At 37.4% G+C, this 27,497-nt stretch overlaps 2 protein-coding genes across 7 annotated transcripts in view; one reads left to right on the plus strand and one right to left on the minus strand.

Moving 5' to 3' along the window:
- The window catches only part of ATP6V1D (ATPase H+ transporting V1 subunit D), a 29,664-nt gene extending 19,916 nt beyond the window's left edge, over positions 1-9,748 (plus strand). Inside the window, exons 3-9 of the mRNA XM_082734084.1 lie at positions 2,240-2,319; positions 3,665-3,732; positions 4,448-4,492; positions 5,831-5,934; positions 6,684-6,750; positions 7,892-7,970; positions 9,067-9,748. Coding sequence (XP_082590210.1) covers positions 2,240-2,319; positions 3,665-3,732; positions 4,448-4,492; positions 5,831-5,934; positions 6,684-6,750; positions 7,892-7,970; positions 9,067-9,208 — 585 coding nt within the window. The 3' untranslated portion in view covers positions 9,209-9,748. The remainder of the gene's footprint in view (positions 1-2,239; positions 2,320-3,664; positions 3,733-4,447; positions 4,493-5,830; positions 5,935-6,683; positions 6,751-7,891; positions 7,971-9,066) is intronic.
- Positions 9,749-11,570: 1,822 nt separating this feature from the next.
- PALS1 (protein associated with LIN7 1, MAGUK p55 family member) overlaps positions 11,571-27,497 on the minus strand; it is a 75,604-nt gene continuing 59,677 nt past the window's right edge. For all 6 annotated transcript variants that reach the window (XM_082734075.1, XM_082734076.1, XM_082734077.1 and 3 more), the window contains 6 exons: positions 26,624-26,695; positions 25,539-25,610; positions 22,395-22,562; positions 21,502-21,704; positions 20,563-20,673; positions 11,571-14,408 (listed from right to left, as the gene is read on the minus strand). In XM_082734075.1, the coding sequence (XP_082590201.1) occupies positions 14,232-14,408; positions 20,563-20,673; positions 21,502-21,704; positions 22,395-22,562; positions 25,539-25,610; positions 26,624-26,695 (803 nt within the window). In that variant the 3' untranslated portion in view covers positions 11,571-14,231. The remainder of the gene's footprint in view (positions 14,409-20,562; positions 20,674-21,501; positions 21,705-22,394; positions 22,563-25,538; positions 25,611-26,623; positions 26,696-27,497) is intronic.

The raw sequence follows: 27,497 nt of genomic DNA on the forward strand, positions 1-27,497 counted from the left end.
CATGCCACTCGAGGCAACTAGTAGAGATGGCAGGTGCACAGAGGCTACCACTTTAGGCAGTTACCCTGTGACCACCCCACCAAACCCCCTCGCTCTATAAAAGTGGTTATGGTCCATACTTGGAAGAGAGCAGGGGTGGGGGGAGGTTAGCTATGTAGCTGCCTGCATCGTTTGTTGTCTTCCCTGTCCCTCCCTGTCGGGAAGTTACCTGGAATAAAACTCTGTAAATGGTATGGAGTGTCTTGCATTGTTTTTCTGTCTCAGAGTGCCTTCTCCCTCTAGAGGATACTTTACTGTCCCTCCTCCACCTCACTATGTGTGCTAGCGTTTCTGTGGGAAGTCTTAGAATCTTTAGAATCTGTCATTTGCATTTTTAAAAAAATTTATTTGAGAGAATATGAGTGGGAGTAAGGGGTTTGAGGGAGAGAAGCAGATTCCCCACTGAGCAGAGACCTGATGCTGGGCTCGATCCCAGGACCCTGAGATCATGACTTGAGCCAAAGGCAGATGCTAAACCAGCTGAGCCACCCGAGTGCCCCTATTCATTTCAATTTTTCATGGATATTGCCAAATTATTCTCCCAAGTTGTTACACAAATTCACATTCCTACCAATGATTAGTGAGACCTGTTCTCTCAGATTCTTCCTAACTGGGTATTAATTTTTTTTATTTGTTGCCAATCTATTGGGCTAAAAGTGGTATCTTTTATTTTTATTCTCTCTTTTTTTAAAAAGATTTTATTCATTTATTAGAGAGAGATCACAAGTAGGCAGAGAGGCAGGCAGAGAGAGAGGAGGAAGCAGGTTCCCCGCTGAGCAGAGAGCCTGATGTGGGGCTCGATTCCAGGACCCTGAGATCATGACCTGAGCCGAAGGCAGAGGCTTTAACCCACTGAGCCACCCAGGTGCCCCAATTTTTATTCTTTAAAAAAGTTTTTTTTATTATTTCAGAGAGTGAGTGAGTGAGCCAAGGGAGGGGTAGAGGGAGAGAGAGAATCTCAAGCAGACTCCATGCTGAGCATGGAGCTTGATGCAGGACTTGATCCCACAACCCTGAGAGCATGACCTGAGCCAAAATCAAGAGTTGTATACTTAACAGACTGAGTCACCCACGTGCCCCTAAAATTAGTATCTTTTAATTTGCACTACTTCTGATTGTAGGTTGAGCATTTTTTCATGTTTACAGATGATTTGATTTTCTTGGTGAATTTCTTTTATTTATCTTTCTGTCGAAGTTCTACAAATATTCTAATATAAAATATTCTAATAATATTTTTCTCTAGCCTTTTTAAAAAAATACTTGGTCAAATCTGTTAAGTCTTTTTTTTTTTTAAATACAGCTTTTGCGTTATAAATAATTCTTAGAAAGGCCTAAAAAAGATTAAGAAAATATTCTATGTTTTATAGTTTTTTTTTTTTTTTTAAACTTTAAGAATTTCTGAAGTGTGTGATGTAAGGAGGTAGGGACAAGCTCGTTTTGTAAGTGGGCGGCCAGGTGCATGGTCTCTTCATGTTACTAAATTTCCATAGAGACCTGTGACTTTTTCTGAACTCTGTTATAGTTCATTGATTTATTTTGTCCCTGTATTGGATGTATTTTCTTATTTTTAATACTTGGCAACTCTGCCCATTTGCCCTTTTTTTCTTTCAAAAAGATTGTTGGATTTTTTTCAAACTTTAAATAGTCCAGCTTTATATTAGAATTACTATGCCATTAAGATTTTCTCTGCACAGGGGCACCTGGGTAGCTCAGCTGGTTGAGTGTCTGCCTTCGGCTCAGATCATGGTCCTGGGGTTGTGGGATTGGGCCCTGCATCGGGCTCTCTGCTTGGTGGGAAGCCTGCTTCTCCCTCTCCCACTCCCCTGCTTGTGTTCCCTCTGTCAAATAAATAAATCTTTAAAAAAATTTTTTTTCTGTCAGTGAATTTGAGAGATTAATTTGAGCACATTAATATAGGCCCATTCAGGAATAAGATGGGTCCTTCAGCGAAGATAGTTTTCTATTTCTTGATGTCTTTATTCTGATGTTTTAATTATAGAACACATGGTATTGTACTGTTAGTGACCATAACCAAAACTGTTCAAGCACAATTGGGTATTTTTGTTATCAAGTCAGTATTTTAGACACACACCTGGTATCAAATACTGGTTATTAAAGGAATGTGATTTTATTGTTTTTTTTTTTTTTTAATCCTTGTAAGAAACGTGGTTGAATTATTTCTTGGTTTATGCTTTTCCAGACTAAAATGTTGATGGGTGAAGTGATGAGAGAAGCTGCCTTTTCACTTGCTGAGGCCAAGTTCACAGCAGGGGACTTCAGGTAAGAAGACTTAATGGGGTGTTTTGAAAAATCACAGTTCTTTCATGTTCATAATTTCCCTTAAAAGCTACTCTCAAAAAACATCTAAGCATTAAAGATAAATGATGGTGTCAGAAGTGTTCTTTATTATTACTTTGTGACCCTAACACCAGTGTCTTTATTATCACCCACTTCTGTCTGGTACAGAGTTGTAGGCATAGAATACTTAACATTCTGTAGGCCGTTTTCATTTAACATTGTATCATAAACATCCTTATTTTCACGTAGCTGTATAGCCTTTCTCTAGTTGTGCATAATTTATTAGCTCTTTCTCCTAATGGTGAACTTTCAGGTTGATTTTCAGATTTGGGGAGTATTAAAAAAGATGCCATGAACATTTTCATGCATAGATATTTTAGTTTCTGTAGCAATATTTCCTTAGGATAAGTTTGAGAATGGAATTGGTTTAGAGGGCATGAATTCTAAGGCTTTTGTCCTGTCAGTGTGTGCTTTATATACAAAGCGTGTAAAATGGTTTAGTTTTTGCTTTCCAAGGGGGTTTTGCCAGTTATGTTGTGTGGTTCTCCCCAGATAAGCTTGTGTGATAAACCAGGCAAATGTTCTTTTTCATCCTTTAAATTCACTGCCTTCCTGAGGTCAAATGGCTATCTGGGGACAGAGGTGGAATTCGTTTTCCGGGTTTTTTTTATTTTAGTAGTCTTTACCCAGTGGCGCAGTGTCTCCATTCCCGGTCTGTGTTATTCAGGAGCCTTTGCTGGCAGGTCTGACAGCCTCAGGGGCATAGGTCCTCTTGAAGAGATGGATTTTAATTTTTGTCAGTGTTGGTAGAAGAGCCGCTTGCATTGACTTTTCTGGCGGAGGGAGGGACTCAGTAGTATGTAAGTGGTGTGTGAATGCGTCCGAGGGTGGTTATGGTGAAAACAGTTTATTTTAGTAAGAACAGGTTGGGGAGTCTGACAAAACCTGATGGGAGTTACGTTCTAGGGCAAGGGGATCGAAGTCCTACTAAGCCACATCTAGAAGTTTGGATAGCAAACCTAGAAGGAAGTTGTCTCTAAATTACATTACCTGAATAAAAATCCTTAATGTCATACCTGTGGCACCACATGCCTAACTGAAAACTCAAGCAATCGTGTTCTTTCTTGTTTTCTTATGGTCATGTTTTGAGTGTTGTTCATCCTTTGCTCTCTGAGACCCTACTCTGGTAGCAGTGATTTTTTGCTGGAAAGACAGTTACCAAACATACTTGTGCCATCTCAACCCTGTTGAAACTAACTGATGGGTCCCTGTAGTTTTATTTCTTACTCTAAAATCTCAACAATCAAGGCCTTTTCTTTTTCCGCAGCACCACAGTTATCCAGAATGTTAATAAAGCCCAAGTGAAGATCCGAGCTAAGAAAGATAACGTAGCAGGTAATTTTTCAATGCTTTAGAATCCTTCGGAAGAAAAGATGACATTTAAAAAATGAACCTGTTTATACAGCAGATCTTCATGTCCTAATTAGTCTCTTCTTAGAACAAGTTGAATTGCTTTACATGTTAGAATCTTTGTAACTGGCGGTTGCCGGAGGATGGGGGCGGGGGAAATGGGGATAAAGTGAGTTATACACGGTGAATCCATTCTAGAGATTGGCTGTACAATGTGGTGCCTGTAGTTAACAGTGCAGTGTTGTGTATTTAAAAACTTCGGGTAGATCTTGTGTTGAGTATTAACACACACACACATATACACACACACAAACAAGAAAAGGGACACAGATCTTTTGGAGGTGGTAAGTTTATTACCTTGATTGTGGTGATGGTATCATAGGTGTATACATATATCTAATTTCATCAAAATCTGTACATTAACTATGTGCATTTTTTCCCGCATTTTACATATACCTCAAAACTGAAAGGAAAGAAAACTGTAACAACTTGAGCTCTTATTACTCAGGATAATTTGATTATTAAATAGGAGTGAACACTTAGGGTACCAGTTTCCTAAATTCATTGAAACCAGTTAAGTTCCAGACAGTCTCTTGACTTTTGAGTATTTGCTGAGAAAGAAACACCACAAACAATGGTGATTAAGAAACAGTACTTCAAGGACATGTTTGTGAACCTACATGTTTCTGTGTTTTAACAGGTGTTACTTTGCCAGTGTTTGAACATTACCATGAAGGAACTGATAGTAAGTGTGACACTTCGGTAGTATGTCTCTGGGTTCTCCAGATTCCTCTTCAGAGGAATCTTTTTCTGCAAAATGGGTGCTGGAATAGACTTTCTTAGAGTTTAGTGGTTCCAGTGTTAGCATCCTCATATGGTACACTTAGGGTAGGAGTTAGTTAACAAAAGTGTTATGGCAGAGAGTCATAAAACATTATAATGTCCTAAAATACTTTATTTCAACCTAGAAATACATAAACATACAGTCATTTGCCATTAAAAAAAATACAAGTCCGTGGCCTTTGAGTATGAATCCGCTAATTAGACTTCTGTGTTGTCTTTCTGCATAAACTACACCCATAATGCATTGTTTATAATTTCCAGTTTGAGTTTCTTTAAAGTAATATAAGGTCTCTCTGTGATGCAGTCTGAATGCTAAATCTCCTAGATTTTATAGCTCATTCTCAATTTTTAAAAATTGTTTTAGCATTTCCTAATTTGGTAGCATTTTTGGGGTAGTAACACATTATTGAGTCTTTCCAGAGTAATCAAGTTCTTTTCATAGAGACAGTTTTTGGCCCTCCTCTCCCACTGGTGCACATAGAGTGTTCAGGGTAGCCCCAGTGAAGAAGTGGAGCGAGCTGGAGTCACCTGTTACCGGCGTGGCACTGTGCTATGGGTGTGAGGCAGTGGGGCCAGTGTGATAAAGTGGAGGTTGGTTAAAAGCTTCTCCTGTAGTTATATTTAGAATAGTTTCCTTGGGAAGAAAAACCCGTTCACTGTTACTCCTAACTCGAGAGAAAAAACTGATGGCTGCGGGGCAAGGGCGGGGTGACTTAGGCGGTGGAGGGTAAGGAGCGCTCTTGTGATAAGCACCAGGCACTGCGCGGAAGTGTCGAATCACTATATTGAACACCTGAAACTAATATTACACTGTATTTTAACTGTACTTTCAATAAAAACGTAAATGCTGAAAATCTCACTTCAGAAAAAACAAACATATTGACTGTTCAGCATGGCCTGGGGAGTGGGTTGGGTACGTCACGTTGCATTAAACGGGGGTCAGTGAATTTGTTTCTCCTTGTGTGGTATTAGTCTGACTTTTTTTTTTTTAAGATTATTTATTTATTTATTTGAGAGAGAGAGAGAGATCACTAGTAGGCAGAGAGAGGGGAAACAAGCTCCCTGTTGAGTCGAGAGCCTGATGTGGGGCTCGATCCCAGGACCCTGAGATCATGACCTGAGCCAAAAGTAGAGGCTTAACCTAGTCAGCCACCCAGGCGCCCTAGTCTGACTTCTTTTGGGGAAATTTATGGGGAAGATTACTCCGTAATGACAAATGTTGTCTGACTGGTTCTTTCAGGTTACGAGCTGACTGGTTTAGCCAGAGGTGGGGAACAGTTGGCTAAATTAAAGAGGAATTACGCCAAAGCAGTGGAATTACTGGTGGAACTAGCTTCACTGCAGGTGAGTAACAAAAGAGCCAGAGCTCTGGGTCTAGTCCGATATCTGAGAGTCCTTTGGGGAGGACTCACGGCTTGAATCAGAGCATCCTGCACTTCGTGCTTTAGGCTGTTTTCATGATTTTATGGGAGACAAGCCCAGAGATGTTTTGATTTCTGAGATGGTGGCTTCCACACCATTATCCCTGCTGATGACGATCAAAACGCATGTGCCTTGGTAGAGCTTCACTCTTTGGTGGGTGAGAACAGCAACAGTCAATACTAGATTTAAATGTAAACACAACATGGTTGATGCTTGAAAGCTATTTTCCCCCGCTTTGTGGCCACTTAATGTGTGTGTGTGTGTGTGTGTGTATAATAGAGCCTGATTCCTTCCCGTTGCCATTTTTATAACTTTAGGCAAATCTGAAGTAAACAGATTGCCTTAAAATTGAATGTTTTAAACAGTTTTAAATGTTTAAAATTGAATGTTTAAAATTTAAAATTAAAATTTAAGATTTAAATTTTAAAATTGAATGTTTAAAATTTAAATTTTTAAATTTATATTTAATTGTTTAATTGTTAAATTTAAATGTTTAAATTGAATGTTTTAAACAGTAATAGACTGGAAGTAATGTTAACTCTTTGGGAATCATTGAAAAGTAGTCTTGGTTTCCACATGTTCTCTACAGGTGCAGGCTGCGTAAAGCCAAGTGAATAGGATATGATTAGGAAAACTCATGCTTAAATTGCTAATTTGTCCTCTTATTTTAGACTTCCTTTGTTACTTTGGATGAAGCCATTAAGATCACCAACAGGCGGGTAAATGCCATTGAACATGGTGAGTGTAAGCTGCTGTGAGGCTTTCTTTGTTTGTTTGCTTGTCTGTAGCTCCACATTTGCGTGGGAACCAGGCACTGATCACATGGTGACAAGCCCGTGCCGCATTCGCAGCAGGCTGGGCTGTGGGGTCAGCACAGGGAGGTGTTAGTTGTAAGTGCTTTAAGAGAGTTGTGTGACTCCTCCCAAATCCATATACATAAGGAAATGCTAAGTTAAAAATTCTGAAGTATTCATTCATTTCTGGTTATGAATAAAGGATGAAACTATTTTTCAAAAGGCCTAGTGTGTTCTTTAGCTCTTTCCAGTGATTCAGTAATCTTTTTGAACACATTGCGTGCTTAACTTTAAATCCCTTTCCTGTGGGCCTTATGTCCTGCTCTTCTCCTTGATTCCTAAACATTGTCCCATTTGGTGCATTTATTTCCCACCTCTTTCATCATTCTGTCACAGTGCTTAGTGTCGGCACAATACTTCCATTCAAGAAACCCTGTTTTCATTAAAGAAACATTCAATTTTAGGTAAGAAAGGATCAGATTTTGAACAGCAAAGAAGTTATTTTGCACTCTTTGTTAAATAAGAGGAAGTTACCTCATTTTTAAAATTTACCCGCACATTTCCTGACCAGTTGCTGGTGCCAGGCCTTGTAAATGGAACCTCAAGCAAAACAGATCGGATGAGGTGATAGCTTCAGCTCTCAGTGAGTTCACATTTTAGAAGCAGAGGCAAATTCTCTGTGAAGCACCTTATGACACACCCAAAACTCAACTTAGTTCATGCTCTCTGCTTGATGATCTACTTTTTAACAGGGATTGCAATTTATATTTAAATTAACATCTGTGGTTCAGTGTTGTATATTCATATAAATTCAGTATATTCAATGTTGTGTATATTGTGGTCCATAGAATTGTGTTGTGTGTATTGTGTATGTTATCTGTTCATAGAAAGGACACTAGCAGGGCATATACCAAAATACAGTCGTTATTTTAGGATGGTTGGATTATACTTAATTTTTTGTTTTTGTTTTCTGCATTAAATGTACATTAATTTTACAATTAGAAAAAGTAACTGTTATACAGATGAACATTGGCAACTTGAAAAAAGGTCTGAAGTTCTCATATATATTTTTTTCTTACCCCTAGTCATCATTCCCCGGATTGAACGTACCCTTGCTTATATCATCACAGAGCTGGATGAGAGGGAGCGAGAAGAGTTCTATAGGTTTGTTGGAATTGTTGGCAGTTACGGATAATTTCTTGTTTTTCATACTCTAAAGCCTCAAGTTGCTCAGAGACTCTTGGCTTATGTTCTTTAGAATTAACACAGCCTGTATTTCATTCTGATAAATGCGAAGCAAGAGACATAATATTGGCGAAGGTTCTGGAGACTAATCTGTGCCAAGTTTTGCACATATTTAAAATACGGCATCTCCAAGAAGTTAGGCCCTTAGGGGAAACTATTCATAGACTTGATTATTCTTTAAAATGAAATAATAATTTAGATCGGGTGTCTCCCTTATAAAAAGAAACTAGAATTAATCAATCAACAAATATGTATTGCATGGTGAACATGTCCCAGGAGAAAGTATAAGGTATTTGGGGGCATGATGTAATAATATAAATCATACCTTTGGAGAATTAGCACAGTACTCAGAGAAATGAGGCATGTACATAAATTGGTTATGAACAATTAGAGTTGGAAGGGATGATGACACTAAACCGTTAGTACAGAGGTCAGTGTGCCAGGTTTAGAGATGGTGGGAGACAGGTGAAGACCTGTATTCAGGGAAGATGTGGCCATCTATGATTTAATATCGTGAGTAGCATCTGTGATTTATAATCTTAATTATGAAAGCTTATTGTGTTCTGTCCTTCAGTGACATTCAGGATTGTGGTGTTCCAAACTGATTTAAAATTTTAATAAATGCCTGAGTGCTCTAAAGGTATTCCATTATCAAGGAATGGATTTCAAGGTTTAGAGTCTGGGATAGGGACTTTAAAAAAAAAAATTACTGTTAAGAATATCAGTCAGTCTTATGCTCAGATTGGCACATGGGATGATCTAAAAAGAGCTTTCTCTGCAGACACGTAGGACATGTATAGTCTCTCTCCCCCCTCCTCAAAGTCCATTATTAGCTTAAAAATGTGTATATTCTACCTCAAATCTTTATTTTAAAAATGGGTTATAGATCACTGCAATTGAAATAAAATTTTGTTCTAGTTTATAGATGTTTATGATCCTTGTTACAAAACTAGCGGAATCAAATCTACTTAGAATTTAAATAGTGTTCAGAAAATTCCCTCCTTTTGTTTTACAGGTTAAAGAAAATACAGGAGAAGAAAAAGATTCTCAAGGAAAAATCGGATAAAGACTTGGAGCAACGGAGGGCAGCTGGCGAGGTGATGGAGCCTGCTAATCTTTTGGCTGAAGAGAAGGATGAGGATCTTCTGTTTGAATAATCTTTCCTGCTCTGGTTCTTTCATAAGCCCTAACATGGCACCATCTTAAATCACGATGTGTAGGTTTGGTATGTGTGGCTGTTTATTTTTTGGCCCAAGAATTCACTGGTGGTTAAATTTTCCTGGATGTTGGTTTTGGGACTACCTTTGCAAAATCCTAATCAGCAACCATTTATCACTTGAGATTTGTAGAATCTCAAAGGAACCTGTAGAATTTATTCGGCAGAAGCAGTACCCTGTTCCATGTACATCTGTTCAAGTGATCTGCTTACCAAGCATATTAGGAAATTCCCCTTAGGAAATAGCAGTGGCCTCAGGCCAGCTGTTGCTGTAGCAGCCCGCTTCCTTCCTGCTCTGACACTGGGGCACTGTTGTCTGAGAGTGCTGCCGCCGTCCTGTGTAACCCTGGTGCTTCCTCTCAAGCTTTATGAAACCTTCACTATTTTTCCTTGCATGACAGGTCTCTGTCCTATCTGTCATGGGAGTTCTGCCAATTTTAATGTGATTATGGTATAAATAGTAAAATGATATAAAAATGAATTGTTCTTTTTTTTTCTTAAGGTACTAACAGTATCAGTCATGTTATTAACCTGAGATTGGCACATGGGATTGTCCCCTACCAAGAGCTTTGTCTGCGGACATGTAGGACATGGATAGTCTCTTTTTTCCCCCTTCATAGTATGGAGATGATTGTTGAATTTCGGGGTACTTAAACATGCCAGTGAGTTAAGAGGGGTTATTAATACTTCTTCCCTAACCTAAGAAAAATAATTCTCATCTGAGAGTATGTAATAAGGTAACTTTTATCTTACAAGCAGTAACACTTGCTGTCTCCCATTAAATAGGAAGATGAGACATTTGAGTGGCCGTATCAGGATCTGAGGTTTTTTTGTGCTGTTTGAGCTGGTGAGCCATCCGTGTTTACTCGGGCATTCTTGTACCCAGTGCTGGGCATTTCTGAGGTGATTGGCTATAGGACAGTTTTTGTGAAATTGGTAACACTTGGCTTATCAGTATTGTATGTTAAGTCAATTGATATTGCAAGCCTAGGCTTTTTAAAGTCCCAAGCAATTTTGCAGACATTTAATACCTGCTACAAAATAATCTTTAGTTATGTGTCAGGCCCTCTTTTAAGTATTTTATTTATATTATCACAACAACCATAAGATGCATGTTATTTTAAGCCCACATTTCATGGAAGAAATTTTTAAGGCACAGGGAGCTAGAATAATTGGTTCTAGGTCAAAAGCTATAAGGTGGTGAAGCCAGGATTTAAATCCAGGCAGTCTACCTTCAGTGTTTTTATGTTCTTCTAACCACGCTCCCCTCCCTCTTTTTTTTGCCTCCCCTATATTTAAAACTTTGGGTAAAGGTAAGATCCCAAGGCCTGTTCTGGAGGAGCTGAGTTTTGGCAAGTCCTGTTTTGAATTGGACATTTTATTCTGTAGGTAACTTAGCAGTGATTGGAAAACCAAGTGAGTTCCTAAGCAGTTCAGTGTTAACCTATTTTCAAGGCTTAACATTTAATCCTCCCAACACTGGACTGAAGTGTAAGTACTATTCTCTCCATTTTACAGAAAAGAAAACTGAGGCGTTGTCAGGTCAGATAGCAGAGCTAGGATGCAGGCCTTGGTTCTTAAGCAGTATGTACTGCCTCTCTAGGAGGCAAAAAATAGCTTGAAGGGTATGAGAGCCCCGGTTACCTAATGGTTTTTCACTCAGGTAAAGTTTGTCTTCACCTTCACCTGCTGAGGCAGGAGAAGTACCTAGATTTCTCCTGTGGCTTCTTAAAGCTCTTTTGTATTGGCCTTGGCTAAACTCCCTACAAAACTGCAGATGACTTTGTGGTGTTAGCATACTGTTAACTAGAAATCAGAAGGAAACAGTGAACCAGATTTGTTGTGTGGAGTGCTGTGATCCATAGGGGAAGGAAATGATCAGGAATAGCCAGAAGGGTAGCAGGTGTGTACGTGCCACTTTTTGCTGGTATGATTGCCTCCTTTGGGAAATGCAGTGGTGCGGTAGGAAAGTGAATGTTACGTATTTGTCAACTCACATCCTAGTCTTTATCCCCTCAGATCCTTGGCTACACAGAAGTGGAGTTTGGTCGAGTATTACATATGTTCTTTTTTTCCTTGAAAATGTTTAAGTTCACAGTGTTATCTTTAATAAAACAAGGAACCAGAACTTACATCTGTGCCAATAGGGGGCACTCCCCCACCATGAATAAATTAAAAGGTATTTTATGGTTCACTCAGAGGTTCCAAGTGGACTTATTTCTGGCAAAAACTTGCAAACCAAATGGTTAGGCAAGTTGAAACCTTGAACAGCAGAGGACATAAACACAGGACGTACTCAGTGGTTTTATTTGAAATATAGTTTTACTTTGTTTTCACAATACAGTGTGCAGTATGACAACTCAAAATAAGAGTGCAGATACAAGTAAGAGTACAAAGGTGGATTAACAATAGATGTCAGAAAGGTTACCTTTTATTAAGGCTAAATCCCTGGTTTATAGTTTCCATACACATTCACAAAATTACATTCAAATTATTCCTTATCAGTACTTATTCCTTGGGCCATGAGAAAAAGAAAATCCAGATATTACATTTTTCATGTAAAGCAAATCTGGATTAGTCTAAATACTGTTCTTTTGCATTTGTTCTGACTTATGAAAACTTAGCAAGGGAAGGTATTTCCTTATTTGAGCTAATGTGCATTTCATGAGCTACTGCGTCATTCCGATAAATGGATGATGCCTCTTCCACATTGGGGTCTCCAGTCAGAGCCACAAAGGACAGGAAATGGAACTGGCCAGAGTGGCTGGATAACTGGGTGTATTAGCAAGGCTTGTTTTCCTTAAGGAAGCCAGCCACTAAGTTTTCACTTTGTTCAGGGATTGTGTGACTATCAACACATCCTTGTCACTGAGACTGAGAAAAGTTTGGGATATAAAAATTTCTATCTCTCCCATTGCTGATAAGAACTCTAGGACTTCACTGATTCCCAAATTCTCTTGTCAGCTAAGAGTATTGTATGACATGGCATGTGCCTTGGTAGGGGCTTTGTTTGTGAAAGCACATGGCCCTCATGTGGCTCAACAGTCTGTAGGCTAACTCCGGAACTGGCACAACAGCTGCTTAAATGGTCAATCTTTTAGATCTTAGGGCTGAAAATAGTTGTCAGTTATGAAAAGCAGCTCATAAAACTCCACTGTCTACCGTAGACTACCTTTCATTCCTTAAGAGAAAGTAAACTGGAAAACTGAAAAGATTAAGTGCTAATATTGTTGGTTTTCTCTGTCCTTAACTGGAGTGTTTCAGATCTGTAAAAAAAAGTATGGCAACTCTTCCCCTGACCCAGGAATGTTACTTTCTTTCTAAGGAACGGTTATCTTGAAAGTATTTCCATATAAGACACATTGCAGCCAACTTCAAGGCCATGCAAATTTGAACAGAAAAGGCAACATAAACTATCTACATTTGTTCAAGTAAAATTACATAGAAATCAAATATATACACAACAATGAAACAAACTACTCATTAAAAACAATTGTTTACGTTAAATTAAGTGACAACTCCATGTTATTCCAGTGTTTCGCTTTGGGAACAGGAAATGCTGTAGCTAAAGTCATAAAAATAAAATCAAGACATTCACATTTGAGGTTGTTTGACACACATCACACCATCCCTAAAGGCTTGAAAAGACTACAAATTCACTTTCCATACCAATTACAGAAGTTGAATTTTAAAGCTACAGCTATAGAGACAGTATGAAAATCCCATTAGCTTAAACATTTATGATTTAACAAGACATTGCATTCTGGTCGTTAAGAGGCAGAACTTGATAGGATAAAAACTTGCTTCTGTATGCTTAACTCCCCGCCCCCACCTATGTTCTTTTCCTATAATGTTCAAATGACTTTCAGGTCATCCTTTCCTTGTGATCTCAAAGTCAGTTGTTATAGTATCTTCCTTTGGGTATAATTTTATTCCAATGCTAAATGAGTTATCAATGACCATTTGTCAACCTATTAAATATTAGTATACAGTACAGCAGCTATATTCATCCCACATTTCATCCCATAATTCCAGTTTATTACTTATATATGGCACAGTCAAGTTATACTGTGCTCATATATAAAAAACGCAAAACTGTCAAATGTGCTATGTCCTCTCATATATATGAAAAATGATTTGCATCATGAGGAAAAACTAACCATCAACAGTTTATATGACCATCTGCCATTCATAAAAGTATAACTTACACATTCTATTGTACTATGCAGATCAGAGAAATGATGCAAGGTTATAGAACCTTGTGACTATATAAGCAAAAACTTCAGAAAATCGTTAAGATATTTAATTAGATCAGAATCTGTTGAGTGTGCCATGAAATCTGATCCATAGTCTGAGCTAAAAAACTGGTCTTTCTAATGGAATGTTTCAGAATTAAAAGACACACAAATGAATTTAAGCCTAACAGAATAGTTTGAGACCAAAGTGGCACCATTTTAGGAAAGTATTTCTGATGACAAAACAAGCCTTCTAACCAGATACTGTCCTGCCCAGTACACAGAAGCACAGTTGTCCCCCACCTTACCCCATTCCCATGAAGTCCTTTAAGTTAACTGTTAAATAGCATCAATATTTATAACTATGTGAGACATGGACCATTGTATATATACAGACAAATTTTTCATGGAAATAGGACCAGGCAGTAAAGATTTAGTTAGGTGAAAACAGAATTAAAACATTTTTACAGGGATAAAATGGAACTGGTCTATTGAAAGCTTCCATTTAGAATCCTCAAGAGGAGGCAAGAATCTCTGAAGCCATGTCCAGAGAATAAAGACTGCTATGCACAAATTGCCTAAGGGGATTTTCTCACTAGTTTGAGATCAAAGAACAGGTCTACAGCTTATTTGGCCTGCTACCTCAGGGTCTTGCTGAAGTATCAGGGCTCTCTTCCTAGTGGCAGTTTGCCAGGTAAGTCCAGTCATACCACAGAATGGATGTTTCCCTCACCTCAGCCAAGTGGACGGTACCCACTGAGGTTCAGTATCAAGTTTGTTAATTAGCCTAAGCAATTCCTGATAGGCTTTATCAAGATCTGAATTCACAATTGCCGTGTCAAAGTAGTGGCCGTTGTTCTGCTCCATTTCTCTAGTCTTCTCAATGATTTCTCTCAACTCTTCAGGCTGTAAAGAGAATACAAAAACAGGTAATTCCATTCCTTAAAAAATACACAATGAGTCACAGGTGACTGAAGAACAAAACATGGCCACCTGTTGCTTACTGTCTGTCAAAATATGCCACTTCAGGAGCTCTTCTTCAGCCCTCTCATGGCCTCTGATTTCCTTTGCTTTGGTGTCTTCAGGACCCATATGGAATCATTTGGGACTCAGTACAACCTGTTCATACTGCTACTCAAGTTTGTATTTGTTTCACTCACTAGAGGCTTCAAGAGCAAAGACTGTTAATAAGAATCCCCTACAAGCATTTGTTTTCGAGCATTTTAGGGCATCATCACCTTTTCTTTAAAAAAAAACAAAAACATCTTTTGTAATACAGAGCAAACCTTTCAGGTTGAAGCAAGGTTGGTAGGACCCAAAATGCCATCTACTCTTGGCTTTATAAAGATTTGCTGTCCTTTTAGATCTATTGCAGAGTTTGGCAGGGTAAATATCATGGGGAAAGAAAAGGACCAATAGAATGGGTTTCTTTCCATGAAAACACTGCCTGTCAACCCAAATTTAATCATCTAATGTTCTGGGGGAGTTACTTGGCTAGCTTCTCTGTTTGCAGTACACAAAGTATCCTAAGGAGAGTTTGGGAAATGATACAGAGCAGGCTACTTTAAAACACTGGGTAAAGGAAACAGCTGTTTCACAAAGATGAGCAGGTAGTGAGGAAGGGTATGAAACTTGGGCAGAATCCCCTGATTACCAGGCACATGTGTTAAAGAAAGTAAAACTACCCCCAAAGCACTTATCAATGAAGAGAACTCACTCGTAAGTCCAAATATTTCTGATAAAAAAGTCACACACCAATATTATATTGGACCCACAATACAAAACAACTTATTCAACTGGTTGATCTTCTGCAACAGTAGGAAGACCTACTAAAAATACAACTAATCTGGCCTGTCCTAAAAGCAGTTTCTTGTGTGGCTCTCTTAATTTTCATTCTGGAATGTTGTGCATCTGGCTGTGGTACACAGAATCCTTTGTTTCCTAGAGACTCTACTACACCATTATAAGTAACTAAACACACTGTAACATTCTTACTAAAGCTTAGGGTCTATTCAAATCTCAAGACTACTGACACAACATTCCAGAAAGTCAAAACAGAATCTAAACTTTGTGGTGCTAGAGTTGAAATGTAAAGCCCTACATCTCACATAGATTCACATAAAGAAAAAAATCCACCTAGTTTTTCTTTATTAAATTTAAGGCATTTTCTCTTTTGCCAAAATGGCAAAATTTTAATTTAGGTTTTAATTTTCTCCTGTTTTTCAAATTATAATTCATGACTAAGATAAAACAAAATGTTTTTGTGGAATAAAAAGGTTGTAAGATACATCACCCTTTATCAGTGTGCATGGAGCATACACCCAGACAGAACCGATGTTGGATCATAAAAGAAGGCTGAGACATTTTTGAAAGATTCACATCTTTATATATGTTCTCTGATCACAATGGAATTATAAATTAGTAAAATATTTTTTTAATCTCCAAATATGTAGAAATTAGAAAATTACATACTTCTAAATAACCCATGTGTTCAAGAAGAAAATGACAAAGGGAACAGAAAAAATGTAAAAATTTGTAGAATGCAACTAAGGAAATGCTTAGAGGGAAACTTCTTAACTTTGTATTAGAAAAGATGAGGGGTGCCTGGTGGCTCAGTCGGTGAAGAGTCTGCCTTTGGCTCAGGTCATTATCCCAGGGTCCTAGGATTGAGAACCACATCCGGCTCCCTGCTCAGTGGGGAGCCTGCTTCTCCCTCTCCCTTTGCCTGTTGTTCCTCTGCTAGTGATGTCAAATAAATAAAATCTTGGGGGGGGGGGGGAAGGAAAGGAAAAAAAAAAGACTTAAAAATCTAAGTTTTCTTCAGAAACTAGAGCAAATGCAAATTAAAGCCAAAATGTAAGAATAAAATAAGTCAATTAAATAGAAAAGAGTCAAATAGTAAAGAAAATTAAAGATAAAAGGTCTCTGGCTTAATTTTTTTTTTTTTTTTTAAGATTTATCTATCTGAAAGAGGGAGAGAGTACCTGTATGATGGGGGGAAGGGCAGAGGGAGGAGGAGAGAGAGAATCTCAAGCAGACTCCTGCTGAGTGTTGCCTGACACGGGGTCTCCATTCCATGACCTGAGATCATGAACTGAGCCAAAACCAAAAGTTGGACACTTAACTGAGTCACCCAGGTACCCCTCCATCCCCAACTTAGTTCCTTTTCTAAAGTGTTTTAGTTACTCCTTTTAATTTCCATATAAATTTTAAAAAATCATCTTTTCAATTTCTATAGAAACACCTGCAGGGATTTTTCTTTTTTTGGTAGGGACTTTCTTAAATTAGAATTCATTTATAATTCACCTATTTTAAAGTGAATGATTTCAAGTGTTTTTAGTATAGTTACAGAGCTGTGCAATCAATATCACAATTTCAGAATATTTTCATCACCCACACCCTCTCTGCAGCCAAAAACCCCCTATCTATAAGCAGCCACTCCCCATTTTCTCCCAACCCCCAGCCCTAGGCAACCAGTAATCTACTTAGGTCCCTATATATTTGCCTATTCTGGACATCCCATAAAATGGAATCATATGGTCTTTGGTGACTGGGTTTTTTCACTTACAATGTCTGTAACATGTATGAGTACGTCATTCTTTTTTATGATTTTTTTTAAAAAAAGATTTTATTTGACAGAGATCACAAGTAGGCAAAGAGGCAGGCAGAAAGAGAGGAGGAAGCAGGATACCTGCTAAGCAGAGAGCCTGATGTGGGGCTTGATCCCAGGACCCTGAGATCATGACCTGAGCTGAAGGCAGAGGCTTAACCCACTGAATCACCCAGGTGCCCCTTTATGACTTTTTTGAGACTTATAATAAAGCTGCAGTAATCAAGACTGTGATACTAGCATAAATATGGGATCAAGTCCAGAAATAACCCCCACCCTGCTTCCTGTTCATATTTGGGGAGGTCATTTTTTAAAAATATGCCAATATAATTCAATGGGAAAAAGAAAAGTCTTTTTCAAGAAATGATGCTAGAGCAATGGAACATCTGTATCTGTTAAAAAAAACAAAAACACCAAACCAACTACCACCCTTGCTTCACTCTGAAACAAAGATTAGTTTGAGAGATTACAGACCTAAAAGTAAAAGCTAACACAAGAAAGTTTTTAAAAGAAAACATGGGATAAAATCTTTGTAATCTTGGAGCAGGCAAGTTGTTTCAGACAGTACACAAAAATCATTAACCATAAGAAAAGTAAAAAAGTGTGCTTCTTTAAGCACTTTGAGAAAATATTTATATCAGAATATATACAAGAATTTTTACTACTCCGTAAGAAAACTAAAAAAAAAAAAAAAAAAAAAAAAAAAAACATTTCACAAAAGAATATGCCTAAATGACTACATGAAAAGATATGACTATCATTAGTCATCAGGCAAATGCAAATGAAAAGCTTAATGATAACACTTCACACTTAACTAGAATGGCAAAAATTGTTAACCAACAAAAGCAAAATCTAATAAGGATGGGGAACAAATGGAATCAACTGATTTAAAACAGTCTGGCAGCTTTATACAGTTAAAATATACACTTAACCATTTGATCCAGCAATTTAAGAGAAACAAAAACAGATGTCCACCACGAGACTATGCATGTTTACAGCTGCTTTAATCACACTGGCTCAAAATTGGAAGCAACCCAAATTACTTTTTTAAAAGATTTTTATTTATTTATTTTAAAAATTTATTTATTTGACAGATCACAAGTAGGCAGAGAGGCAGGCAGAGAGAAAGAGGAGGAAGCAGACTCCCTGCTGAGCAGAAAGCCCGATGCGGGGCTCGATTCCAGGACTCTAGGATCATGACCTAAGCTGAAGGTAGAGTCTTTAACCCACTGAGCCACTAAGGCTCAGTGGGTTAAAGATTGATTTTATTTATTTATCTATCTATTTATTTATTTATTTGACACAGACACAGTGAGAGAGGGAATGCAAGCAGGGGGAGTGGGAGGAAGATGCAGGCTCCCCACTGATCAGGGACCCTGGATCATGACCTGAGCTGAAGGCAGACACTTAACAACTGAGCCATCCAGGTGCCCCATCCCAGATAATTTTTAACTGATAAATTGTGATACATGTATAACTCATGGTCTACCACTCAGGAGTATGAAGGTATGAACTACTACTATTAGATACAACATTGATGAATCTCAAAAACATGCTGGTCAAAAGCCAGATGCAAACAAACTCTTATGGTTCCATTTATATGAACTTCAAGAAGAGACACCATAAATCTATAGTGACAGAAAGCAAATTAGTGGTAGCCTAGGGAAGAATGGAAGGGTATTAAATTCAAAGAACGAGAGAATTTTCTGTGATGAAAATGTTCTAAATCTCAACTGGCATGGCAGTGACATGGTATATGTTTTGCCAAAACTCACTGAATTATACAAATAAAACACATGCATTTTATTGTATATAAAATAATTTCAATGAAGTTAATTTTTAAAAATTAGAGAACTCTCATTAGAAAATCAAGCATACTGTAAAATGCTAAAACATTTTGGTACTGAGTAAGTTCTTCCTTTAAAAAATACATATAGTTGGTATCTTTCTAGACCTTAATTTGGGACAGCTAATTCAAAATAATGGGATAAATAATCCCGTGAGAACACTACCTGCCTGAGACCACCAACCCAAAGTTACCTAACATGTTTCTGAATGGTATATAGCCCTTGCATGATACTGAATCCTTGGAGAAGAAAAATGACAAAATAAGTGTGCCTAGTAGAAAACAGAAAAACTAGGCTGAACAAATAGGAGGAAGTACACTCCAGTCTATCCTTTTCCTTAAACAACCATGGTATCTCTGGTCTACCAAAGTTTCACAGAGCATTAGTTTCGTTTTCTTCATTGTGATCCCCCTCAAGAACAGCCAGTGATCATACCTCTTTTTTTTTTTTTTTTTTTTGGTATCCTCCCAAGTGCCAAGAACAGCAGATGCTCTGACTCCACTAATTTATGAGCTTACGACTGTGTTGGAAACATGAAAAAGGGGTGAACACTACGTTAACCGGCGGACCTATTTAGCCTGAACAAGGGAACCAGAATTATGCTCATCACAGAGGATGGGAAAATCCTTGACTGTGAATAGCGTTAAGAAGACATTGAAATGTAAAACCTCCATATACAGATTGAGTAAGAAATATAAGTAGACCGAGAATGGAAAAAGATCTATCTTGGGAAGGAAGAAAGAAGGTTGGTGGCTATGGTGCACAGCCAAGAATCATGGGAAAGGAATGATATGCTTTTAATGACTTTTAAGGATCTTAAGAGTATTATGATGTGTGTTTATGGCTTTCAAAGAGATTTAGAGCAAATGAAATGAGAACAACTGAGTGATTCCTCCATAAAACAAATATTTAAGAAATCAGCAAAAAACAAGGAAAAGTATTTGTTACTTTGATATAGGAAGTCACTTGACAGTTTTCATTTCACACATTTAAATAAAGTCAATACTTTCAGACTAACACATTAATTATAGTTTTATTAATCATGTTTAGTAAAATGTGAACTACACTCAACCATGTCCAGCATCTAAAATAATTTAAAAAAAATTTACCATTTCAGATCATGTGAGAAGACCAAAGGGAGAAGACAAACAGAACATAAATTTCAACCACAGAAAAGCAAGAGCTCCCAACTCTGATGCCCCACATATGCAGAATATCTGCAGAGAAAAGTGGGTAATTCCTAAGAATCTGCAGAGAACTTTTTCTTGGGTGTAGAGGGCAGGGGGTTACATAATCCTTATTGGAAATAACACAAAACCATGTGAAAAAGATTAAGGATGTTTTAAGGAATGCCAAAGGTAACCATACATTTGGCATGGCTACAGGAAATACGTGGAGAACAACAAGAGAAGGCCCCTGCTTTGGAGAGCTGCCACAGTCCAGCCAGAGGCAACAACAGCAATTTTGGGAAAAGTGATATGGCAGAAAGAATAATCAGTTTGAAAGCTCAAGCTGATGTAGCTTTTAAGCACTGTGACATGTTAGGTCATGACTGTTTCATGTTTACTTTCAATGGAACAGTACAACACTGTAATAACTTTACCTTTGGATTCTTGCCCTCCTTGGCCAATAACGCCCGAAGTCTTTCTTGTGAAGGGGGTGCAATGAAGATAATATATGGTTTCAAGTCTGAATTGCGGAGAGCCTTCAAGGACTATTAAAAAAAAAAAGATATTCTGGATATTTACAATAATTTTCATTATTTAACTACTTCCCAATAATATACTTGGAAAAATGTCATTTAAAAAAAAAAAAAAAGAACATCAACTATGAGTGAGTTTCCAAACATCTTTGTAACAATTCACAGTATTTCCAGATCCTACCATTCACAGTAAGAATATACTGTGTACCTGGAAAACACACACACACACACACACACACACACACACACACAATCAGCTTGCCCTCTTTATATAATGAAATAAATAAAAATGAATGACACTGAAGGTCTACAACTGTAATGCTAAAATATCCTCTAATAAGATCACTTAAAGACTATAAAGACCTATATTCAAAATCCATTTTGGAGGAAGCAGAAATAAGCAGTAATATTACCATGTGCCAGGGTCTAAATGCAAGCAGAAAAGAAAAAGAAACACACACATACACAAAAGAAGTTCTAGAAAAGTACACACGAGGAAAAGCAGACTGCTTAATTTAGAAGGCTGGTTTTGACCCTGCCTTTGCCATTGGGTGACTGTGTGTTTCTAAACTTAAGCACTCTACCAAAATAGGGATCACAAAAATACGCCCTTTTCTATCTAAAAACATTAACTAAGACAATGTGCTTAACGGCTCTAATTTCTTTGATAAATATGCTAGCCCAAATAATATAAGGAATTCTGAAGGCAATTAGTAAAACTATTTATACTTTTCTTATAGCAAATGTTTATAACTAAAATAGTAGAGACTAAGCTTCTTTGTCCATTAAAAAATGTAGAGGATCAGTGGGGGAAAAAAAAATGTATGATACTTTATTTACCTGCGTACGAAGACTTAGAAGACATATTTTGCCAGAGTTGATCACTTGCCGTACTGAATCTATGCTGGTTCCATACAAATTTTTCTCAAATTCACCATGTTCAATGAACTTTCCAGCTGCAATGTCTGCTTCAAATGCTTGCCGTGAAACAAAGTGGTAATCTCTACCAGCTACTTCGTGGTCTCGCCTACTCCGAGTTGTATCTAGGCAAACAAAATCAGGTAAAAATAACAGGCATGGATCAGAGTAAGGCTGGGGGATAATTCTGCTAGTTAGGGAAAATTTCAATTTTGTATTATAGAAGAAACATAAAAAGATGAATTGAGGAAATCTTAAGAGCCCATGTGTTTAACACTGATTCATTTTATTTCTAGACTGAGAAATGAATAAAAGTATGGTTTTAGTAACTTAATAATAGTCATATTTAATTGCCTAAACACATTTTATGCTTACACTTTAAATTACTCCTCACATTTAAAACACTGCCACTCATCTTATCCTGGTTTATTTCCATTAAGTTTTTTTTTTTTTAACCCTCCCCACCCCCCGGGTATTATATAATCTAAACAGAAACTTCTATGTTCAGAGATTAGATCTACATTTTTCTCTTCTGCATCAGTTTAAAAAAACCAGGAACTGATTCCGTATTGAATAGGTCATTTTATAAAGCCCAAATTGAAATTCATTTAGAAAATAATTAGTACCATAGGAAAAACTGAAGTTTCTCAATAATGACTATTTTGAGTTAAAAATTCTCAAAAGAGTTTATTAAACAAAGTTCCTCTTTCCTGGGCAAAATTGTTTTGATGAACTGGATGAAAAATTTCCCTCCAGTGAGGTTCTAAGGTTGTCAACTGAAAAGCACAGAAAAATGGGAATGCATCCAAACTTACGAGGAACTGCAGATGCAAAGCGGTCTTTTTCTTTGTTCATGAGCCTCTGACGCAATTCATTCTGGCCACAGTTCTGTGGACCAATCAAAATGATAGGTCTTTTCCTATTTGCTGGCTGATGATAAAGTGACATTTCCTCATAAGTTAAGATCTCTTCATTGTCATAATCTTTGGGGAAAAAAAGTTAAGCCCTTCAGGTAGAATTATTGCCATGTAATAAAGACACAGATCTTACCAAACAATTGGAAAGAAGCAACATTTATTATTAAAACACTTAACTTTTTTAATCAAGAGAAGTAATAACTGGGTAGGATTATATGAATACTTTCCAATGTCAATTATACTTCCCAATACTATGAAAATAAATAAGACAATATATTAATCCTTCTAGAAGCCTTTATTGCTTCTCTTTTTTCATAGTTTTAAGACAGTAAAACTACTTGGTACTGTAAAACAGCTGGTTGGAGCCCATATTCTGACAGAGAATGGGGCACCAGGGCATGAACTAATGAGAGTATGGTCTGTCATTTTCATAAAACGGGGATACAAATACTAAGAGGGTTGGTTTAAGGATCAGACACAATATATATGCTAAGCGTAATACCTGGCATAGACAAATATTTAAAATAGTGGCTACATACAAACTAGTGTTATCAGAGAAAATAGGAACACTTTTCTGTGATTACAACTTGAAAACAGTTTGTGCTATCCAAACTTAGAATACTAATACTAACCTGAGGTCATGATTCAAAAAGAGGTATAAATTGTGATAGGTAGGTAACATTCCTAAAGCCCATAATCCAGATGAAATCAGAACGGTCAAGTAGTAAGAAACAAAGGCAGACAACAAGCAGCCTGTCATCTTCCCACTCATATTACTTCCCCCGACCAGGGAAGAGCATCAGCTGTATAGTCACACTCAGCTGTAAGTTCCACAGGGCCAGGCAATCATTTTAGTCTTGCCAGTGCTTAGCACAAGCAGGAACTCAAACTGTATTTGTCTAAATCTAACTCTGTATTAGCTTTAAGAGAACTTAAGCAGATCTTTAACATCTGAACCTCAATTTATTAATCCATAATCTCAAGGAATTTATTGTGAAACCTAAACAGATGAAGTCATCTAAAGCATATAGTTCTGCCCCTGGAAAAGAATGGTTATTATAAATGATAGTTATTATTAATAAAAAATACTCATTATGATGACACCATTATGAACGAAAGTGTAATTCCTGCCCTTCCCAAAATGCTCCGTCCTCTGAAAAATCAGAGTTCTTTCTTGTAACATGTTCAATCAGATTGTGGCGGCATTTTTATTTATAAACGCTTTAGTTATACATCCGTAAGCTTCAGATTTGCAGGTTTTCTGTAGAGTAATAGCTGTTAAAGCAGAACCAATGTAGTGTGTTTCAAAGGATGAAGAAACAGATACTAATCACTTATCCAAATACAGAGAAAAGGATTAAAAATTCAATAAATCTTAGCTACACAATGTTTCAGTTAGTATTAATGATGTTTATTTGGAAAAAACGTAAAATTGAACTGCAGATTTAGTTTTAAATGGGGTTTTTCAATAATCTATAACATTTTATTTTCATGTTTAATTTATGCTGCCTGAAAAAAAAAACTGAAGGTATTGAGAGAATAAGACTTATAAACTGTATGAATGCTGATGATAAAATGACATTTCCTCATAAGTTAAGATCCTTCGCTTATGGAAGTTAAGGAGTCCCTTTGCTTAATTTATTTGGCTTCTTTCTGACAAGAACTGAAGCAGGAGTAGACAATTCTAATACACTAAAGGATGAACCAAGAAGGTAATGAAAAGCAGTAAAATCAGGCTGAGTTTATAAAAACTGGGTGTGGTGGAAACTGTTGAACTAAGATAGTAGGTACCTAATAGAGAGACAACGTCATCACTGAGGTCCAGCAGACAGCTGTCACAAGGAATACATGCCTTGTGTTATTAGAGTCTTTGATATGAAGAGACATTACACTTAAACATTTTTTTAATTTTAGTAATAAAACAAAATAACTCTATGTACTTGACTCAGCCAGCAGGGAGCAGGTTCTGTGGAATGGGCTGCCTCAGTGACATGAGTTATTATACACAAAATAATCATTTTTTTACTTAAAATACAATTATATTGTTAGATTTTGTTTAGAGGCATCTATTAATTTCACAAAGAATTTAAGTAGGATAAACAGAGGAAACTATTAATATTAACACTGTATAATGTTAAACTGTACTTTTAATTATTTTTTTAAGATTTATTTATCAGAGAGAGAGCGAGCACAGGCAGACAGAATGACAGGCAGAGGCAGAGGGAGAAGCAGGTTCCCTGCCGAGCAAGGAGCCTGATGTGGGACTCAATCCCAGGACGCTGGGATCATGAGGCAGCTGCTTAACTAACTGAGCCACCCAGGCAACCCTAATTTTTATGTCAGTTTTTCTCTAAGTTCAAAATGCTGCATTACTCCTAGGATTCAAAAAAAAAAATTTCTGTGAAATGACCTTCTTAAGCACATCTTACATTAAGAAGCAAAAGAGGATAAGAAATATAACTCTCTGAAAAACAGAAGTTTAATTTATTTCAAGTGTTAGATATGGACCTCTTTCAGATATAAATCCAGCTATATCTAGTAGAACTCACCATCATTTTTGGTGGGGGAGGAACGGGGATGTGGTGGGGGGAGAGAGGGATAGAGGGTGAGGGAGAGAGAGAATCTTAAGCAGGCTCCACACCCAGTGTAGAGCCCAACTCAGGGCTGATCTCACAACCCTGAGATCATGACCTTAGCCAAAATCAAGAGCTGGACGCCCATCTCCCTGATATGAGGAAGTTGAGAGGCAATGTGGGGGGTTTGGGGGGTAGTAAAGAATAAATGAAACAAGATGGGATCGGAAGGGAGACAAACCATAAGAGACTCTTAATCTCACAAAACAAACTGAGGGTTGCTGGGAGGAGGGGGGTCGGGAGAGGGTGGTGGATTTATGGACACTGGGGAAGGTATGTGCTATGAAGTGTGTAAACTCTGGTGATTCACAGACCTGTACCCCTGGGGCTAATAATACATTCTATTTTAATTAAAAAAAAAAAAAAAGACGCCTAACTGACTGAGCCACCCAGGTGCACCCAAACTCACCATCATTTTTATTGGCATTATATAAAACCTTTTTCCTCTTCTTTTTATTCTTCTTTGCACACCACAGTTTTCCTGTTGAACAATTAAAAGCATAACTGTAAATGTGGTACTTGCTTCCTTGAACAAAGCTACATATCTGAAATTGAAAAACTCAAGTAGCTTTATTTATTTATTTTTTAAGATTTTATTTATTTATCTGACAGAGAGCGATCAAAAGTAGGCAGAGAGGCAGGCAGAGAGAAAGAGGGAGGCAGGCTCTCTGCTGAGCAAAGAGCCCGATGTGGGACTAGATCCCAGGACCCTGAGACCATGACCTGAGCCAAAGGCAGAGGCTTAACCCACTGAGCCACCTAGGTGCCCCTCAAGTAGTTTTCCATTTAAATTTATAAACACACACTGTTGTACAGAATTATTTTTCAGGGAAATAGTTATAGTTTTCCATTAGTCTCACATTACAGATGATCTTTTTTTTTAATTTCTAAAAAATGTTATTTATTTATTTATTTGAGAGACAGAGTGAGACAAAGAACAAGCGAGCATGAGAGTGGGGAGGGTGAGAGGGAGAAGCAGAGGGAGAAGCAGACTCCCTGCTGAGCAGGAAGCCTGATGCAGGACTTGATCCTGGAACTCCAGGATCATGACCTGAGCCGAAGGCAGTCACTTAACCAAATAAGCCACCCAGACGCCCCTACAGATGATCTTTAGTACTTAAATCCAGTCCTTTCTTTAAAGTTTTAAGATAATTAGCTTTGCCTCTCATATCACTCTTACCATGAACACATATTTTTTGACACTTCTAACTGATATGCAATCTTTAAAAAAGATTTGAGAGAGAGAGAGAAGGAGTGAGCTAGCATGAGCAGGGGGAGGGGCAGGAGAGAGAGAATCCTCAAGCAGACTCCCCAATGAGTGATGAACCCAATGTGGGGCTCCATCCCAGGATCCTGAGATCGTAATTTGAGCTGAAATCAGGAGGTGGCTGCCTGACTGAGCCACCCAGGCGCCCCGTGGTATGTAAATTTAAACATAGATCCAGATGGAGACCTAAGAAGCCTTTCATTAATGTCAAATATTAAGTGTCCAACCTGATTTTTCTGGCTCCTTGTCTTCTTCTATGGTTTGCTTCATGGCTTCCCTTTGCTGCTGAAAGCTTTTCCCTTAATAACAGAAAGAAAAGAGAGTAAAATATAAGGCAAAAGAATATAAGTTTTTGTTTTTTAACCCAGGGAAAATACCAGAAGCAACTCTTTGGTTATATTCCCTTTTAAATCTTTCTGCCACCTCCCATATGAAAGTATGTCAGCTATGATAATAAGCCTCCAAATGTTTAAAGTATTAGGTTTCAACCTCACTATCAACCAATCCTAGGACAGGTATTACTAGAATATAGACATATCATCTATTAGAAAAGATAAGAAACCAGTGATAGAAAATCTAATAGTTCAATTTTTACAAAGCTTTCACTGTGTACTCACTATGTGGAAAGTACTATGCTAGATCATTTAGAATCATCTCAAATCAAACAAATTAATTCTAGGAGTTAACTTCACAAAATATGTGAACATTCATCACTTTTTTAAGATAGCACTCAATATATCCCCTTGCATTTATTATTCTCAATCCCTTCTTCTATATATACAGTGTACATGGGTATGTTTTAATGATTTTTTATTTCCACCTTTAAGCTACCACTGATAAAAATAAATTAAAAAATATACAATGTTTTTCCTCTTAGAATTAAGATTTTAATATAGGAGGCTTTTGAAGTTTTTGACTTTCATCTTCTTTCAGATATCAACCTTAAAATCAAATGTATTTTTTCGGGAGGATAAAAGTGGTTTTACTTAGAAAATCTGGAATAGAGTTCTACTACAATTTTTATATCCAGTTCTTTTTGTTTCAAGCCAAGGATTCTTTCAAATCAATATGCAAATTCCATCTATGTTGGGATAATCTGTA

This window comes from Mustela nivalis (assembly GCF_964662115.1).
Source record: "Mustela nivalis genome assembly, chromosome: 6".
NCBI classification, from domain to species: domain Eukaryota; kingdom Metazoa; phylum Chordata; class Mammalia; order Carnivora; family Mustelidae; genus Mustela; species Mustela nivalis.